Below are 19,457 nucleotides of genomic sequence, written 5' to 3' on the forward strand. Positions count from 1 at the left end.
AACTTTTTTACCTCTCCATTCTTACTGACTCCATAACTCCACTTCTTCTAGATCCTCATCCCCACAAGAACCACAAAATGGCCAGTCTCTCCAAAGAATCCTCTCATGACTCAAGCATCTAGCACGGCCTTTCTCAATCTTTCATCCACTGCCATACAGTCAATCAAAGCCTTTTGCTCTCTTTCATCATTCCTTATCCATGTATATCTGTGAATCATCTTGCGCTGAAAAAAAAAAAGGTATCTGCAAGGGATAAACCCTTCAGCACAAATATCCACAAGATAAGTTCCATTCTCATTTACTTCAGGCACTCCACATTTTCCAAATATCTCACCAATTTCATCAAATCCCACTTTCACATTCATATCAATCAATATGACCATGTTTCTCTCATTCTCAAAACCGTTTAAACAGTCATTCAAAATTCCTCCAGAAAAGCTTCATTTCACCCTCACCTCACTCTGTTCATATTCAGAGGCACATGTACATATACCCAAGCATACTTCATAATCCCATTCTTTCCTTTCACCCACATTATTTTTGATCCATTCCATCCATGCTCTGTATCACCCTCACATACTCTTGGTGATAGAATTGCACATCCTTCTTTTTCTCTTCTCCGATTATTTTCACTCATTCCCATCCATACCAAATCTCCTTCCATGCCCTCCCATAACCTGCATTCATCATTTCCATTTTCACTTCACACACCCTGCCCAAGGATATGGGTTCCCCCAATTCCTAGCACATCCATGCTAAAACTTTTAAACCTCTCCACAATCTCCCTCCTTATACTCTCACTAGTCATCCCATTCATATTCAGCATCATCACCCTCAATCGCTCGTCTCTTTCAACTCTTGACATAACTAGCAGACTCTAGTGCCGTTTCTTACCCTTTTGTGCCTCACCCTTGACAAGTCACTGGCAGACAGCAACTACAGCGCAGTGTTTTCAAAGGCAGCGAGGCTCTAAAATTGTCAAAAAAAAAAAAAAAAGTGACACCTAAGGTGTCTGTCCACCTGATATACTCATCCTCCTCTCTTGATAAAATCTCCTAACTGTTTGTTTCTGATACCTTTCCTCCTACACCATACATTAAAAAACACCTTCCACAAAGCATTTGTCAAGCTTATCACACACTTTCTCCACATCCATAAATGTCACGTACAAATCCTTTTGTTTCTCTGAGTAGTTCTCACAGATCTGTCGAAGCACACACCTGATCCACACATCCTTTACAACTCCTGAAGCCACACTGTTTCTCCCCAGTCTGATGCTCTATGCATGCAACCACTCATTCATTCATCACTCTCCTATATAACTTACATGGTAAACTCAACAAATTTGTACCTCTGTCATTATAACATTCACCTTTGCTCCCGAGCACTTTCACAGCGGAACTATAAAGGCATTCTTCCAATCCCCCAGCACTTCATCTTAAACCAAAACAATCACTGAAAATCCAATCTAAACAATTACCAAAATTGCCATCCTCTTCCTTGAGAAACACTTGACATGACTATCTTGCTGCACATAACCCCATGTCTTAAACATCCTACATCTGCTACCTAATCATTTAACACATTCAAAAGTTTCACAATACTCACTTCAACTCCTATTCACCTCCTCTTTGCTGTAATCAATTCCCAAACTCCTCCCAATTGCTTTCTTATTCTTCTTACATTATTAACTTCATAGAGAGATAATGTGAATAAAAGTAAGGTTACTAGAGACAGATTGCTAAGTGTGAGTTTGAATGGAAAAAGCCTGAAGGTGGATGTGGAAGCTGACAGAACTATGGAAGGGGGTGAGGGGGGATAAAGTCCTTGGCATAATCAAGAGTGTAAGGAAAAGGAGGTCACTGTCTGTTGTGTGGATGTGAGGCATGGGTCCTATATAAAAAAAAAAAATTGGAAGAAGGTTGATGTGTTGGAAATGAAAGGATTAGAGAGATGAGTGGTAGTAACAAGAGTATGAATGAAAAAGCTGAAATGGTCTGGACATATAAAAATGATGAGTTAGGAGTGGATAACTAAGAGGGTATTCATGTTGGAAGTGCAGGGAAGAAGAAGGAGAAAACCAAGGAAAAAGTGGAGGCATGGAGTGATAGGGTGAGAAGGGTGTGGCTGTAAGAAGAGTATGGTCAAAAGAGCTGAAGACAAGGTACTGAAATGGACAAACAGAAAAGGATGAGTAAAGAAAGGCTGGCTATGAGGTATATGTGTCAGATGTAGAGAGAACAACGAGTAAGAAGAGGGAAACCATGAGATGGAAGGATGGAGTGAAAGATGCTCTGCTCTAAGTGGGCCTGAACACTATTTGAATCCAAGATATTCAAATTTTGGAAGGTTTACGTGTGCCACCAACGTATTCTTACTTGTTCCATAACTTATTTGTTAAAATTTACCTTCATGAATTCCATCAGGTTCCCTTCTGCCCATTTGTAAATTGTGTTTACATCTTTTTACATCTCCTTTAACCAGTTTCTCATTCAATAATTCAACTTAAACTGGTGTCATCAGCAAGAGAGAGAGAGAGAGAAACTAGCCAGCCTTCATATTCAAGTAATAAAAAACTCAATATCATAGCAACTTTCCATAAATTCTTATGGACTTTCTCTTTACTATTTTGATGATTCACTTGCTGACTTTTATATTCTAAATGCCACAAGACTTTGCTATAATGCTTATAAATAATGAACTTACAAACAGATGGTCCATTATAAGCTTCACAACGCGGACAGTGAAATCTGTCAATGTCTACAGCCTGATATTCTCGTACTCCAACACACCTGTGAAAAAATTGAATTAGTTTATTTCAGTATCAAAAAAGTGAATTGTTCAATGCAAAATACTGAATGCAAGGTAAAGTGCAGAAGAAAAAAGTATAAAATATTAAGTACTGAAGGCTCAAAAACTTTTCTTTCTGAGGTGGCATCCTGCAAACAGTGAGATTTTCCTTGAGAATTATCAAGATCAGGATCATTTCAAACCTCAAAATTGAAGAGAAAGCTCTCACTGGTTCAAAATCAAGTGATCCTTGCGATCACTGAAGCTTGTTGCTCATTAAGCAGGCTCAACCTCGGCCAATCAGTAACTGCCACCTGGTCAATATCAACAGCCCAACTGCTCCTGGTAATTCAGAGCTCAAAATTCACAGGTCATGGGAACACCCCAAGGTGGTCTCGAAAGATATGTAAGTAAGGTTTTATAAAATGAGGGAAAGGTTAAGCTGAGAAAAAAACATGTCTGAGGGACAGCATCTTGGGGGAAAAATTTCAACCTTCAAAATCTATATTTCTCTCTTCTGCAGCATTTTCCTTGAGCAATTAGCCTCCTTAAATGAGAAGTGTTAGAGGAAAAACTTTCAAATTAGACTTAAAACAAAAAATAAATACTTTCACTGGTGAATAAGAGGCATACCAGAATCCATCTCTCTATTAAGGGGTAGCCACAGAGCCACAATGGGTAGATTCAACATATCAAAGTAGAATTAAAGTGACACAGGTCCCTTTACTTGACTTCCCCCAAAGAAAAGTTTCTAAGGAAAGCTAGAGTGGAGGCCCATCTATATTACATCATATGCTCTAACATAAATGCAGATTTTATCATTCTAAGAAGAGATTTCATGTCCTCTGGGCCCTTGGACATCTCAAGATTTGTCATAAAATCTTCCACAGGAAACAGTCTAGAAGGCCAAAGAATAGCCTTCAACTTTCCCCAAAAGCAAGTATGATACCCTTAGGGTTCTTGGGCATAAAAAAAAGACAAGCTGTTTAATCTTTGTGACTAACTTGGCATTAAACATTTTCTTTCCCCAGAGTGATGTTTGAGGGAGAGAAACTTCTGAGAATTAATGTCCAACTTAATACCTGATGAAGTCTTTTGGGGTCTTCTTCCCCAACTGCCCAGGCTGGGACCAGGCCATTGGCTGACATAGCAAATGGAAGCCCGAGCCCACAGGCCCACACAGCCTGGCTGGTTTGGTGCACTTTGTAGCTACTTGTTCAGGCACTCAAACTTCTCTACATTGCATCCCATGCTGTTTCTGATGACAGCAGGCAAGGTGTTGAAGACTCATGGGTCCCAGATGTTTACAGTGTTCTCTCTTTGTGGGCATATCACACTTTTCGATTTCAGAAGAAGTATTTTACAAAGCTTTCCATACCTGTCATACCAGTAGGTTATTTCCAAATGCAAGATGGGAACCATACCTTCAAGGATTCTCCAGGTATAGACGATGATATACCTCTCCTATCTGCACTCCAGGAAGTATAACCTTTAAACATGTATAACCTTTAAACATCCATGCTGTGGTAATGAGTTATTTAAGAGGAGCATGTAGTATGACAGGATGAAATGAAGTAATGAAAGGATGTATGAGAGATTTGGTGTGACGAGGAATGCAAAGGGAAAGAACTGCAGAGTGGTAGAGTGGGTGAAACATAATACTTTGAGAATGTGGAAAAATGCAAGATGGGGAGTTTACAAGGAGAGTGTATGATAGTACACTTAGAGGGGTTGATGTGAGAGAACTGTCTGTGACATAAGGAAACAGAGAGGGAGAGTACTGGAGGGAAAGAAATGTAGAATGAATGCATGGAATGATGTATGCGAAGGAGGCATGTATGGAGGGGATACAAACATACTTTTGCCGTGGCCACCTTTACGGCAGTTTCCAGAGTGAACAAGGCATCAGAGATATAGACAAATAAACAGAGGCAATTACAATCACACAGTTCTCAAATAACATAAAAAATAAGGTAAATATCAACTGCTGGGAAAGTCAGGTAAAGTTTTCTTAAGTTCTGTGGATTCCTTTTTAGTGTTTAACCTATGTCTAAAGTAATGAACCATTCTCTTCCCTGACCTTTACAGCCCTCCCCTCAACTGACATATCTATGAGTCTAGGGTAACTTGTAATGTCATGTCAACACTCAAAATGCATAGGAGTATTGGAACATTTTGGATTTTGGATTTCTGGATTAGGGATGCTCAACCTGTATAAGGATAAAAGAAGTGGCAAATAAAAAAAATAGAGATGAACATTCTGGTGAACATTCTGGATGCACTGTAACTGGCAAGACGTATAGCTACAAGGTGAATGACTTTTTTGTGAACTGAATATTGAAGATCAGAGTGAGTTTTGGAGGAAGTGTTCAGACCATGTTTCTGCACTCAGGCAGTGGAAGGGTATAAAAAGTAAATGTGTGCAACACCTACAGATTAAGGAAAGGAATATGGTGTTTACAGCTTTTCAAATCAAAGTAAAACATTCATGATAGTTTCACAGCTTTTCAAATCATAGCAAAGCATTTGTGATACCATTTGTAATAGAAAGTGGTGAAATGAGAGTAATTTAAAAAAAATCTGAGTGCTTAAAGGTTTTGTGGTGTCACCATGGCTGTTATATCATAATTTTGTGGATGGGTTTATAGCATGGCACAAGAAAAGTAAATATCTACAAATGTGGGTTTAATGTAAACATAGGTGAAATACGTCTAGAAATTCCCTGAACTACAAAAACTTCACCAGAATTCCCAAGCAGCCAACATCCATCTTAATTTTCCTGGTCATGGTTAACATACAATGTCTAAATCACTCTCGTGTGGTGCATCAGTGAACATGATATATGTATGCTAGAATGTGGTGATGTGTTCCACCATGATTGCACATATGATGTACAAAATCCACACAAAGAGGCCACAGAACAGGAGTTGCTGAATCAAGAGGAGGAAGTGAAAGGAAGATAGAAAGAGTTTTTTGAAGAACTGATGATTGTGGTAGAAGATAATCCAGTAGTTGTTACATGTATGAGTATGGAGGATGGAAGGTAAAGGATACAATGCAGTGGCCAATAGCAACAAAGGAGGTAAAAGGGGTGATAATGAGAATGAAGGTAGGAAATTCACCTAAAATGGCTGAGATTACATCTGAAATGTTGAAGTATGGAGGAGAAAGTGTGAGGGAGAGGATGCATTTGATAGTTAATTAAGCATGTATGCAGAAGGTTGTGCCTAAAAATTGGGTGTAAGCTATTTCGATTCTTTTATTCAAAGGAAAAGGTGCTCGGTATACATGTAGCAATTACAGGGGATTATGTATGTTAAGTATACCAGGAAAAGTGTATGCAACAGTGTTCACTGATAAAGTGATGGGGGTGAATGAAGGCAGAATAAATGAGGAGCAAGGGGGTTTAATGAGAGGGATGTGTGAACCTGATTTTAGCAGTGAGAATGACTGACAAAAAGTATCTAGAGCTGTTTGAAGTTTTCAAGGATTTAGAAAAAGCATATGACAGAGTTGAGTTGAATGCTTCGTGGGAAGTTTTAGATATAATGGATAAGAGGACAGTTTTTCGATTGCATGAAAGCCTTCCATAAAGGAACAAAGGCATGTGTAAGAGTGAATAGAGAGTTGAGAAAAGCTTCTGGTATACATGAAGGTGTGAGACAGGGCTGTGTGATGTCACCATGACTTTTTAACATATATGTGGATGGAGTGATAAGAGAGAGGAAAGCAAAACTAGGGAAAAGGGGTGCAGAGATGGTTTGTGGTAGGGAGGTATGGTGGCTAGCGGCAAGCATATTAGGGGATAATCCTTTGTGTTCTGAGAGTGAAGAGGAGTTGCAGAAGGTTGAAAGCATGATTACTATTAGTGTGTTATGGGGTGAGAGATTTTGAAATGTGTTGCCCCATCTTAATCTTGGATATATGTACAATGCCTTCACTCCTTTGTATGTATAAACTAAACTGTAGGTATAAACACACAAACAAAACCTAGCTTATGCCTGTGTGTTTTATGTCTGTAATTATAGGCAATTTAAGTAAATGCAAGTAACAATAAAGTAATGGGGTTAGAAAGGATACAGAGCAAAAGCAAAAATTTTGCAAAGCCCTAAAGAGTGAGAGAAGAAAGTGTAACAAACTGTTGTAGATATGGGGAAGAAAGACTGGAAGAGGTGTGAGAATTTAAGTATTTGAAAGCTTTCTTTGGTAAGTTTGATTTTATGGAAAGAAAGATAAGGGAGAGAGCAGTACAAGGTATAGTCAATGGAACCCATGATATAATAAGGAAGGGCAGAAGTGCAAGTACAGAAGAGAAGAAAGGATTGCGTGATAGCATACCCTCCCTACCCTAACCAATGCAGATGAGACTCAATATGGGATGAGTCACATAGGTTAAACATCCATGCTGTGGTAATAAGTTACTTGAGAGGAACATGTGGAATGACAGGATGAAATGAAGAAAGTAATGAGAGGGTGTATGAGAGATTTGGTATGACAAGGAATGCAAAGGGAATGAACTGCAGAGTGGCAGAGTGGATGAAACATAATGCTTTGGGCATGCAGAAAAATGCAAGATGGGGAGTTCACAAGAAGAGCGTATAATAGTACAATTAGAGGGGTCGACGAGAGGAGAACTGTCTGCGACATAGGGAAACAGCGATGAAGAGCACTGGAGGGAGAGAAATGGAGAATGAATGCATGGAATGATGTATACGAGAGAGGTATGTATGGACAGAATAGGCATAGAACTTTGCTGTGGCCACCACCTCAATGGGAGTTTCCAGGGGGAACAAGGCATTAGACATACAGACTGATAGAGAGGCGATTACAATCACACAGCTCTCAAATAACATCAAAAATAAGGTAAATATCAACTGCTGGGGAAGTCAGGTAAAGTTTTCTTAAGTTCTGTGGATTCCTTTTTAATGTTTAATCAATGTTTACAGTAATCAACCACTTTCTTCCCTGACCATTACAGCCCTCCACTAAACTGACAATCCATGTGGAATTGTCTCCAGAGATGAGTTCATGTAAAATCTACAGAATTTCATAACTCTATCCATGTCATAAGTCTCACCAATCTCTCCCTCTCTCCTCCCCCAACCTAACTCAAATCCCAAATGCAATTTGCAAGATTTCTCAGGAAATTAACTCTTCTAGTTCCTGAGCCTGCAGAATTCTGGAATAAGTTACCAATGCAGGAGTCACTCCCTTAAAGAAAAAAAATGTTCTGCACCATGCCCTAAAGTTATATTACATTCTGTAAGTTGCACATAACAACTGCATAGCAAATGCAATGATGTTCCTGAGTTAGATTCATAGTGCGCTCGACACAATGAAAGTACCTGCTTTAACTATTGTGTGCGCTCTCAGCATGATAATTCGACAAATCAAAAAAAAAATTCAATCAAATGTATCATCCAAACTTCGATTTCTGAATTTTTTTTACATCAATCCATCTGGTAATAACACGATACTAATGCACATACTGGAATTATAAGATAAATGTACATTCTGGTTACTACACTACAAGGGTGATCAATGCATCCCCCTCCTAGCTGCACATATATATAAATTTCACTATGCAATCATGTTAAAATTCTCAATAATAATGTTTCACTATTCTTTTTTTTTCTACCTGGGTGGTGCAAAAATGATGTACCATCCCCTCCCTTACCAGTCAGATGGTTACTGAGCAACTTAGTTGAAAAAATATAGCAGAGGATGTGGAGACTGCCTGAGATGCCATTAGCTGTTTCCTGACTTGCTATTCTGCTGTTACTATGCCTGAAATTTCTAAATGCCACCAACCATATACGGCACAATTGCTGTCAATTGTCAGATGCATCCTGTTCCATGTATGGAACGTAAGCAGTTAACTGGTTTAACTTAACTTTTAACTGACTTCCTCCTCTCACAATTTTCTTCACCTTAAACAAGGGAGCCTCTATAAATTCAGGGATTCCCAGTACAGAGGTTTATCAAAAAACTAAAAAAAGTCTTACTCAACAAGAACCATCACAGGAAATATCAAACTAACCTTATTTGTTGTTCAGACATTCAAACTTCATGCACCAACCAGTGGTGCACTGCCTGGGTTATCGCTGACAACTTGATAATCTGTCACAGCCTTGGGCACCCAAACACCAACACACTTAGCTATTTAACTCACACATACATTTGTTTTCATTTTATGATAAGTACACTGTTCACACTTTTGGAGACTTTGTAACACAATATGTGGTAAATAAATAATGACTGTGTAAAACCTTTCACTATTCACCAGAGGATTTTTACATATGGCAACAATTTTCAGATATATCACTTATGTTTTACTTACATGATTTTCAGGTACAATAAATATAACTATTCAGTTTTATACACAGTATTATCATACACTGCACAATGACCTCAGATATCTATATATATGCCTACCCTTACTAGTTCTATAATATTCCACTCTTTATTTCCTCTATATCTTAATCAATATCACTTTTCTATTACAATCAAAATCATATTCAACATCCACAGAATCAATATCGTTATTCATGCTTCAGAGACTCACTAATTTGTTGGGACACGTGCCTGACTGCCTGTCTGTGGCAAGCACAAACACCTAAAACTTGACCCGACACAGCAGGATTTTATTCTTAATGCTAATCATAGCTGCTGTGACAAGGAATCACTGCATATCAAAAAAGTATGCCTTCAAATTCAAGTGAGAAAGGAGAGACACAACCTATAAATATATAGTTGCAGTTCCCAGGCTGAGCACATAAAACCATGATTTCACAGGATGAGGTTAATATTTGCAACAACTTTCCTTTTTCAGGAAAAAAGTATAAAATGAATAGTGAACTGTCATAAACAAAGTACATGCTGGTAATTGCAGAGTCTATCGATCCAGAGAGAGAGGACCAAGTAAATACTGTAATAACCAATCAAGACTGACTCATGTTGGACAAACTTTTTAAAAGAAAATCAATCACTGAATTTATCAGTCTTTTCACTGATTCAGCTACTATACACCTTTGGGTTATGTTAAGGAACATTAAGGCCAGGGAGCCTAATACTTTCACTGCACTGATATGAAAAAGGTTATGAGCGCTCCAACAACTCTACCGGATTCTATACAGTCAAAAATCAACTGTCATATTTGCTCATCTGAATTAATATATCCAAACAAGTCTAACTAATGTTGTTACATATGGGAAACACAAATCTAAATTTTAAAACATGACCAATGGGGCCAATTCCAAATTCTGTTAGTTTCAATGAATGACTAATTTAACATATGTAATTGCACAAGTGGGTGAATTGCTATTGTATCAACAGTTTATTATCCTTAGATTAATTATATTAGTGGATTCATGTAAATTGTTATCAACTTCTGGATTACACTGTGGCAAACCATAACTAAGGCTGGTTGGTTTAACACTTTCCCTGCACTTCAGAATGATGAAGAGGGAGGGAGGGAGGGAGACGGGGGGAGAGGAGGGGATAGATAATCACCAACTATCCCAATGAACTTGCTTATCAAATCAAAGTTGATCTTTTCATTCATGAGATATGATATTTGATTATATTTTGATATCTGAATTAACAAAAACGAGATGTCCATAAATCCAATAACAGTGGAAAGAGAAATGTGCACAATGTTAGCATCATATTATTTACGCCACGAGTACCAAGACAAATTAACCAATGCCATTTATTTGTCATCAACAACTCATTATATATTACAGTACGAGTTCGTACAAGATGAGATGGTCTGGAAATGAAAAAATCTAAGGAAATTCATCTGTAATAAGCACTTATGTTACAACACAAGACTTTCACCAGATTACCAAAATTCTCACCAACAAATTCCTGAAAACAATTCAGCTCGTTTATTTTACCTCAAAAGTGTGTTAAGTTTCCGAACGAATTTTAGGCTAATACAACCATGACACCTCAAGCCTATTCCTCAAACATTTGAAAGCCCATATGTCTTTCTCTTATCATTTTATTGGCCAGCAGGACAAATTTATTGACATGTCAAGTGTCACGTCTCACAATACTAGTTATGAGGTCTCACTAGTGTTCTCTGATTCTACCATCACACCAGACATGGTCACTTGCCATATACCCAACTCTCTATAGTTCCCTACGCTTTCTGAACATCACCCACCAAATGCTTACCTTCCATGAAACCAGTCTTTACAAATATCACATTGTATCATAAAACGGGACAAATCCGTTGATTGTCCACATAAACAATAAATAACATCCAACGCCATTTTGCTCAAAACAACACGCATTTGAAATATATTAGTCAAAGTGATTTCAACGATCAAATTGAAAATAATAGGCTATCAATTATCAATTCTTATGGTACTCTTTTTGAAAGACAGAATAATATGTTATTGCTTATAACCCTTATTTGATGTGGTTACCGTATTCTTATGTAGCAGATGCTCTTATTTAGGGGGGGTGGGGGGTAACCACCTCTCCTGGAAGCCCGGACAACTTGGTTGAGGAACTCGTGATTCAATGTGATAGATAAATATAGTGTTAACATGAAAATAAGAGTGATGAGGTGGGAAATGATGAGAAAATTTCAAATATTTTGTTCGGAATCAATTTTGTCGTCATTGCAATACATTTGTAAATAATTAAATCTGAATCCAATTCATTGAATAAGATTTCAAATAAAAAAGACTGAAAGCAGGCCACAGTCTCTATATTCATATCTTTATGAATATGTTATATATCATTAAAAGTAATTGTTGACACCAAAGCATTGAAATATGAGTTGCTATTAATGCTAAATCAGTGTATCTCTCCAGAGACAAGTTTTTATTTTACTTTCTATAAGCAAACTTTTATCACTCCTCCTTATACATCTAAAAGTCTTTCGTTTATTTTCATGGTAAGAATTTTTGTCGTTATTCTACTTAGAATTTGTGTGGCTTGATTGTAATTTGTTACTGACAATATAGGTTCAAAGTGAACTCGGCCGCCAACTGTCTTGTCTTGCTGCAAAAGTTTAACCTTTTCACTTGGATAACCTGAACCATGAGACTGGTGATTCTATAACTGTTGACCCGAATGAAGTTCACAACTACACAGTGGCCAGGCTGGTAAGTGACACAGGATGATTCTTTTTAACGCAATATTAATTTGAAAGTGTCTTGGCGGCGCGCCATGGCCAACTGCTTTTGAGATTTTTCTCTTGCAATTTATGTGATTTCATTGTATGATATTTTAACCGGGTAATGGCAAGACAGAGGGGGTATTGTAATCTCTTGTGCTGTTATTGTCGTCTTCAAGTTGTGTGAGTATTATGATGATAATGTGTCATCATGGTAGGTCGTGGATGATGTATGGAGGGGTCAGTACAGTGTGCAGGGAACCATCACCATCATAACATCTCCCACTTGTATCATGATATTCACCGTGTAGCTCAAGTGAAAGACCAGACCTACTCAAGTTTTGAGATTACGATCTAGTGTGGAAGGTAAATGAACTGTGTCATTAAGAATAATGGATCTTGTTTGATATACCATGAGGTTATACCACAATTATCCTGCCTTCTGTAGTAGTTATTACTTACTTGTATCATGTCTGTGGATGTAGCCATCTTCTCATAGAAAGATCAACGATCATTTATCTGTACCGAACATATATAGTTCATACTTGATACATCCACATACTTATAGGTTTTTATGATGAAACGACACGGTCAACTGAGGACATATCACACACACACACATATTTTCTTTCTTTCATACTATTCGCCATTTCCCGCTTCAGCGAGGTAGCGTTAAGAACAGAGGACTGGGCCTCTGAGGAAACATCCTCATCCAGCCCCCTTCTCTGTTCCTTCCTTTGGAAAATAAAAAAAAAAGAAAAAAAAGAGAGGGGAGGATTTCTAGCCCCCTGCTCCCTTCCCTTTTAGTCGCCTTCTACGACACGCAGGGAATACGTGGGAAGTATTCTTTCTCCCCTATCCCCATATATATATATATATATATATATATATATATATATATATATATATATATATATATATATATATATATATATATATATATATTATCCCTGGGGATAGGGGAGAAAGAATACTTCCCACGTATTCCCTGCGTGTCGTAGGCGACTAAAAGGGGAGGGAGTGGGTGGCTGGAAATCCTCCCCTCTCGTTTTTTTTTAATTTTCCAAAAGAAGGAACAGAGAAGGGGGCCAGGTGAGGATTTTCCCTCTAAGGCCCAGTCCTCTGTTCTTAACGCTATCTCGCAAACGCGGGAAATGGCGAATAGTAAAAAAAAAAAAAAAAAAAAAAATATATATATATATATATATATATATATATATATATATATATATATATATATATATATAAACCTATCCTGAGCCAGGTACCCATTTTATCGACCAACCAACCCCTAGAGGTGGATGAACACTGGGTTGGTTGTGGACCGACCGCCACAAGCGGGTCGTAAACCTGGGCGCTCACTCGACCCTGGGCTGCTCTCCAATACGAAAAGGTCAGCGGGAACATTACACCATAGAAGCTTCATATGTTTTATTGCTTACGCAATGTATGATTATTGTATATGTCTTACCTTCATTACCCCTATGATTTATCGGTCTATACCAACGTCTGTGAATTATTATTATTATTATTATTATTATTATTATTATTATTATTATTATTACTGATTATATATATATATATATATATATATATATATATATATATATATATTTATATTTTTATTTATTTTGCTTTATCGCTGTCTCCCGCGTTTGCGAGGTAGCGCAAGGAAACAGACGAAAGAAATGGCCCAACCCACCCCCATACACATGTATATACATACACGTCCACACACGCAAAATATACATACCTATACATCTCAATGTACACATATATATACACACACAGACATACATATATACCCATGCACACAATTCACACTGTCTGCCTTTATTCATTCCCATCGCCACCTCGCCACACATGGAATACCATCCCCTCCCCATATATATATATTTATTTATATTTTATATTTTATATATTTTCGCCCCCTCCCCCACCCTATGATCCACTTCCGCTTCCATGGTTCCATCCGCTGCCAGATCCACTCCCAGATATCTAAAACACTTTACTTCCAGTTTTTCTCCATTCAAACTTACCTCCCAATTGACTTGACCCTCAACCCTACTGTACCTAATAACCTTGCTCTTATTCACATTTACTCTTAACTTTCTTCTTTCACACACTTTACCAAACTCAGTCACCAGCTTCTGCAGTTTCTCACATGAATCAGCCACCAGCGCTGTATCATCAGCGAACAACAACTGACTCTTCCCAGAACCCTCTCATCCACAACAGACTTGCCCCGCTTTCCAAAACTCTTGCATTTACCTCCCTAACAACCCCATCCATAAACAAATTAAACAACCATGAAGACATCACACACACCCTTGCCGCAAACCTACATTCACACACACACACACACACACACACACACACACATATACATATATATATATATATATATATATATATATATATATATATATATATATATATATATATATATATATATCATACATATTCGCCATTTCTCGCGTTAGCAAGTAGTGTTAAAAACAGAGGTCTAAGCCTTAGAGGGAATATCCTTATTTGGCTCCCTTCTCTGTTCCTTCTTTTGGAAAAGTAAGGATGAAGGGTAGGATATCCAGACCCTCGCTCCTTCCCTTTTATTGTGTGTGTGTGTGTGTGTTGGTTATCTTGGAGACAATAATGAGAATGTAGGTGGAGAAAGGATACGAGGAGTAATAGAACTTTATTGCTTTAACGTATCGTCCCCCAGCCCAGGGTCTAGTTAACAAAGCTGACATCCAGCTATGAAAAGCTATGATTGATGATAGAAAAGTCCCTTCCAAGGAAGGGGGAGAAAGGAGAAGGGGGGGAGGGAGAGCGAGAGTTGTTAGAGGAGGTGAATTTTAGAATGAGGAAAAGAACCAGGGCTGAACCCAGCTTGCATCCGGTTAATAGGATAACTAGGACAGAGATGATGAGTTGAGGGCCAGGGATTTTTTTTTCTTTCTTTTTTTTAGGATATAAGAGGAGATGGATCATATCTCTGGCAGATAGACACTGATTTAGCCAAGATGTTCCCTACACGGACTTAGCAGCAAGATCTATAGTGGTTTTTAGTTTTTAATATATGGTCACTGGATGTTGTCCAGGTTGTATATTGAGCATATTACCTGGGTGGTCTATTCCCAGGAGATTGTTGAAGTAAACGACCCAGTGAGTATGATGAATTTAAAATCGCTCTACTTGTCTTTCAAACAATTTCCTGCAATAGATGTTTAGTGGAGGCAGTCGTGCTCTCTCGTGAAGTTCTGTGTTCCTGATGAACTCGTGCCATTTGATGTTGCAGACCCAACGTAGAGCTTTGTTCTGAATGATTTGGAGTGCACGGATGTTGGATTGGGCTCCGAGTTCAAGAGCTGAAGGGGCATAAGTGATAAGTGGTCGTATTAATGCTTTGTAGAGGTACAAATTGGTTTTGAATTGCGCCTTTCTGAATCTATACAATTTCTCGATCCCTGCCCTCATGATAACCGCTCTAGACTGTATATGTTGTGCTCATTCTCAGGTGGACATCATAATTAAGGCCCAGGATAGTGTTGTGTTTGAGATGGGAATGGGTAAATGACAGTGTATACGGGAGTGTTGGTAGATATTACTTATGTTGTATCTCTGACATACGTTAAAGTAGGATATGTTGGATTTGGCAGGATTTGATTTAATCCTCCATTTTAACTCCCAAAGCGAAACGTGATCAATTTCCTGTTGGGTTCTGCTGGTTAAGTGTGTGAGGGTTCTGCCTCTGATCAGTTGAGTAACGTCATCTGCATATTGGAGAGATGGAGTCCAGGTGTATAGGATTGGGAAGAACATTTCAGTAGAGTGTGTAAAGATTTGAATAAGTCTTTCTGTATTTGTTCCGGGTTTTTCTGTTGCTAAGATAGAAAGAAGTTTAATGGTGGGTCGTGGGAGTTGGAATTGGGAACTTAGTTTGTACCTCAATCCATCGTGCCGGCACACACGGTGGCAAAGGCTTTTTCAACATCTTTTGTGATAAATGCGGTCATTTTGTATGTCCGTGTGTTATTATTAATGTAGTTTGTAATTATGTTGAGTTCATCTTGTATGATGTTGATGAAAGCCAAACTGTTTGTGTGAGAGTAGGTTGTTTGTTAGGTGTTGTCTAAGTCTGTTGTTTAAGATTCTTTCAAATGTCTTCCCAATGGACTCAAGTAGGCAGATAGGTCTGTAGTTCACTGGGTCTCGGTTGGATTTGTTGGGCTCAGGTATCATGGGGGTTGTTGCAGTTTTCAAGGCCGCGTGAAAGTAGCCAGAGGCTAGTGGCGCGTTGAAGAAGGAGGTTATGGTGTTGTCAGGGAGGTGGGTAAGTAGTTGGTGACAATGCCTGAGTTACCTGGGGCTACTTTGGGCGATTTTAGGAGGAATTTGGCCTCGCTCGATCTTATGGGGTTTTGAGAAGGTGGTCGTGTGAAAGCGATCGGTGGTGTATGATCTGTTCTGGGTAGAAGTGACTGGGTTTGTTTTGTATATGTTGTGTGACAATTTGAGTGTTTTCGTACGCCAGAGGGTAAGGAGGGTGAGGGTGAAAGATACCTTACCAGTGTTTCTGAAAAATGTCGGCGATGTCTTTTGGGTTATGGTGTAGAGTGTTGTCATTTAGCCGATTAAAGTGTTTTTGGTATTCCTTTGAGTTTCCGGATTCTGCTCCAAAGCTCTTGAGATTTGATTCGTATTCTGTTGCGGCGATGAGAGATTTCCAGTGTGTATTGTGGTCTTCTAGAAGGCTGTTGAGTGTGTGGTTTCGTAGAGATGTGAGGTCCTGCCGTACTAGACCCACACGATGTCTGTTATGCTCAAAGCGTCGACGGTAGCACGAGAGGAGTCTGGTTGTTTTGGGAGAAGGGAAGAAGGAGTATCTTGAGGTAAATGAAGATTTTGTGATAGAGACGTCAGCTGCCTATGTTATTGTTTCATTTATATGTTCTATTTCTGTGTCTATTAGAGTTATTGGGTGATTTTCATAGTTTGTGGTGTAAGTGCAGTTGGTGAGTGTCTTTGAAGTTGTCCCAGTCTGCTTTTTTGTAGTGGTAGTGTGAGGGTGATGGGACGAGGATAGGGGTTAGACGAGAGGTGAAGAAAGATAGAGATAAGGTTGGAACCTGCAGACAAGAGATTATGAAGATGATTACTGGCTCTGTTGAAGAAGACAAGATCAGGTCTGCTTTTTCTCCTGGGCCATCGAAGACGGTGTGGAAGTAAGGTCCTAGGAAGTTAAGACGTTTATAAGAGTATAAAGCGAATAAGTCATCACCATAAGAATTGTTTCTGTTGTGGTGGAAGGTTCTGTGTTGGGCGTTGAGGTCAGCTAGAAGGTAGACTAGGATATGTGTGTGATTGAATACTGTGTAGAGATCACGGAGTTAGTGATTTTTGAGTGAAGAACTGATAAAACTAGCCTGTATTCTCATCATCATTACTTCTTTCGCGTTTCTTTATTTCGTTAGCCCTCTTTCTCAGGTTACACATAAGTCCTTCAAAATATTTTAGTTTCATAAAGGCCTCAGTAATATATCAACTTTCTAAAAATTCCTCACTCGCTTAAGAGCTTTCTGTATACGTAGTAAGAATTTTTTAGAAAGTGACTTAAGATATATTACTAAGGCCTTTATGAAACTGAAATATCCTGAAAAATTCATATGTGAAGGTTGGTATGCGGCAGGGGAACTGCGATCAAGTATTGTGGGTATAGATATATCGTCATTGAGATGGCCTTGATTAGGGCCTCCATTGTCCATGCCGTCTCCTGCCAATTAAAAAGGATAATAATTACCTTCCCAATAACTTAAATAGGTTCGGGTTTCGTAAGTAGTCTCATTTAGAGCTGTATCATAAGTTTTTTTGCAGTTCAAGAAAATTACGTCCACACCAATCCGACAATGGTAGCTTGAAGTCCCTTGAAATGTAGATGCATGTTGGTGCTTACTAACATATAGACTTCCAAGTTTAGTCTACTGGTGTATGGTTAGCCTTTCTTTTTGCAGAACATTGATGTCGGCGAGACCAGATGGTGGCTGTACACACGCCTCCTTTCTCCTTTGTATCTACGTTATGTTTTTCTGTTGCCCTTCGTGGAGAATCCCTTTCCTTTCCACGGATTTATTTACTGCAAATCTTCCACAGAAACAGGCGAACTCCAGAACTACCATGTTTCCCCGTTGACTCGTTGATCTCTAGAGCTTGGGAAACAGTGAAACGTTTTTTGAGCTTTATGGTACTAGGCTACATTAATGGGAACTGGATCCCCTTCTCTGACAAATTATCAAATGAACTTACGATTTATTACATCATCTGTTATTGTCTGTATAATTAGTATTTCAAAGTCACGGCTCGGTCATTTCTTCTATGAAGCTAATCTTTGTGCCAACTCGTATCTTTACTTTTTGCGTAGTGCCGGGAGTTTATACTCTTCGGGCCCCCAACTCTCGAAAAAATATTATCTAGTTTAAATTTCATTTCCTGTCCATTACCACATCTTTCAGTTAATTCTTTTGTTGTATCACATACGGTAAAAGTATTCCTCTATATCTTCAACAAGTTTCTTCATTAATTTCATATTAAGTCCTCTGGTCGCTTTATCCCTATATCTTTAGAAGGATTGTTGACTGTCGCCATCATCAGCCAAGTTGAAAGATCTGAAGACTCATTAGGTGACCTCTCAATGTTGTGATCAGGCCACCCTTCACTCTTTTATCTTCCATAATCGGCATATTTAAGGCTTCTAGCCTTTCCCGTAGCTCAGCTCTTAATTTTGGTACCATCTCTGCTGCTTTCCTCTAAACCTTCTCTGTTAGCTCTGTATTCGTCTTATTCCGTTCATTCGCCACTTTTATATTGTAAGAGTACTTCTTCACATCTGTTTATACAAGTTTCTTGTGTAATTTCTATCCCTACATCATTTAAAGTAATGACTGCTGTCTTCAGCCATAGTTACCTATTTGTGCTGTACGGGTAGGGGGTTTTACACTGTGCGGGGGCCTCATTTCTTGAACATTTTCTATTATCAGAGAGCCTCTTCAGTTTACATGTGCTGTCTGCATTAACCTTGACCTCAGTCAATCTGTTCCATTTGTCCATCAGTGTTATAAAATATATCCTTACATCCTTATTTACAAGTTTCTTAATTGCATGTCATATCCTCTGGTTACTCTAAACTGTCTACTTCGTCGATCTTTCTTTAAAAACTTTAAGGTTATATGATGCGGTCACCCCTCCCTCTCTCTTCTCTCTTCCAATATGGGTGAATTTAAAACCTCCGGCCTTTCCCTGTAGCTTAGCTCTTATTTCTGGTATCCTCTTTGTTTCCCTGTAGCTTAGCTCTTACTTCTGGTATTCTCTTTGTTTCCCTGTAGCTTAGCTCTTATTTCTGGTATCCTCTTTGTTTCCCTGTAGTTTATCTTATTTCTGGTATCCTCTTTGTTTCCTTGTAGCTTAGCTCTTATTTTTGGTATCCTCTTTGTTTCCCTGTAGCTTAGCTCTTATTTCTGGTATCCTCTTTGTTTCCTTG

General features: G+C 38.5%; 2 protein-coding genes across 2 annotated transcripts in view; one reads left to right on the plus strand and one right to left on the minus strand.

Moving 5' to 3' along the window:
• The window catches only part of LOC139767311 (histone lysine demethylase PHF8-like), a 130,308-nt gene extending 119,218 nt beyond the window's left edge, over positions 1-11,090 (minus strand). The window contains exons 1-2 of the mRNA XM_071696581.1: positions 10,972-11,090; positions 2,707-2,792 (exon numbers count right to left, since the gene is read on the minus strand). Of these exons, the coding sequence (XP_071552682.1) occupies positions 2,707-2,792; positions 10,972-11,090 (205 nt within the window). The remainder of the gene's footprint in view (positions 1-2,706; positions 2,793-10,971) is intronic.
• A 693-nt stretch (positions 11,091-11,783) lies between these two features.
• l(3)80Fg (dnaJ homolog subfamily C member 16 l(3)80Fg) overlaps positions 11,784-19,457 on the plus strand; it is a 93,026-nt gene continuing 85,352 nt past the window's right edge. Inside the window, exon 1 of the mRNA XM_071696583.1 lies at positions 11,784-11,912. Coding sequence (XP_071552684.1) covers positions 11,881-11,912 — 32 coding nt within the window. The 5' untranslated portion in view covers positions 11,784-11,880. The remainder of the gene's footprint in view (positions 11,913-19,457) is intronic.

Source organism: Panulirus ornatus, chromosome 59, assembly GCF_036320965.1.
Source record: "Panulirus ornatus isolate Po-2019 chromosome 59, ASM3632096v1, whole genome shotgun sequence".
Taxonomy (NCBI): domain Eukaryota; kingdom Metazoa; phylum Arthropoda; class Malacostraca; order Decapoda; family Palinuridae; genus Panulirus; species Panulirus ornatus.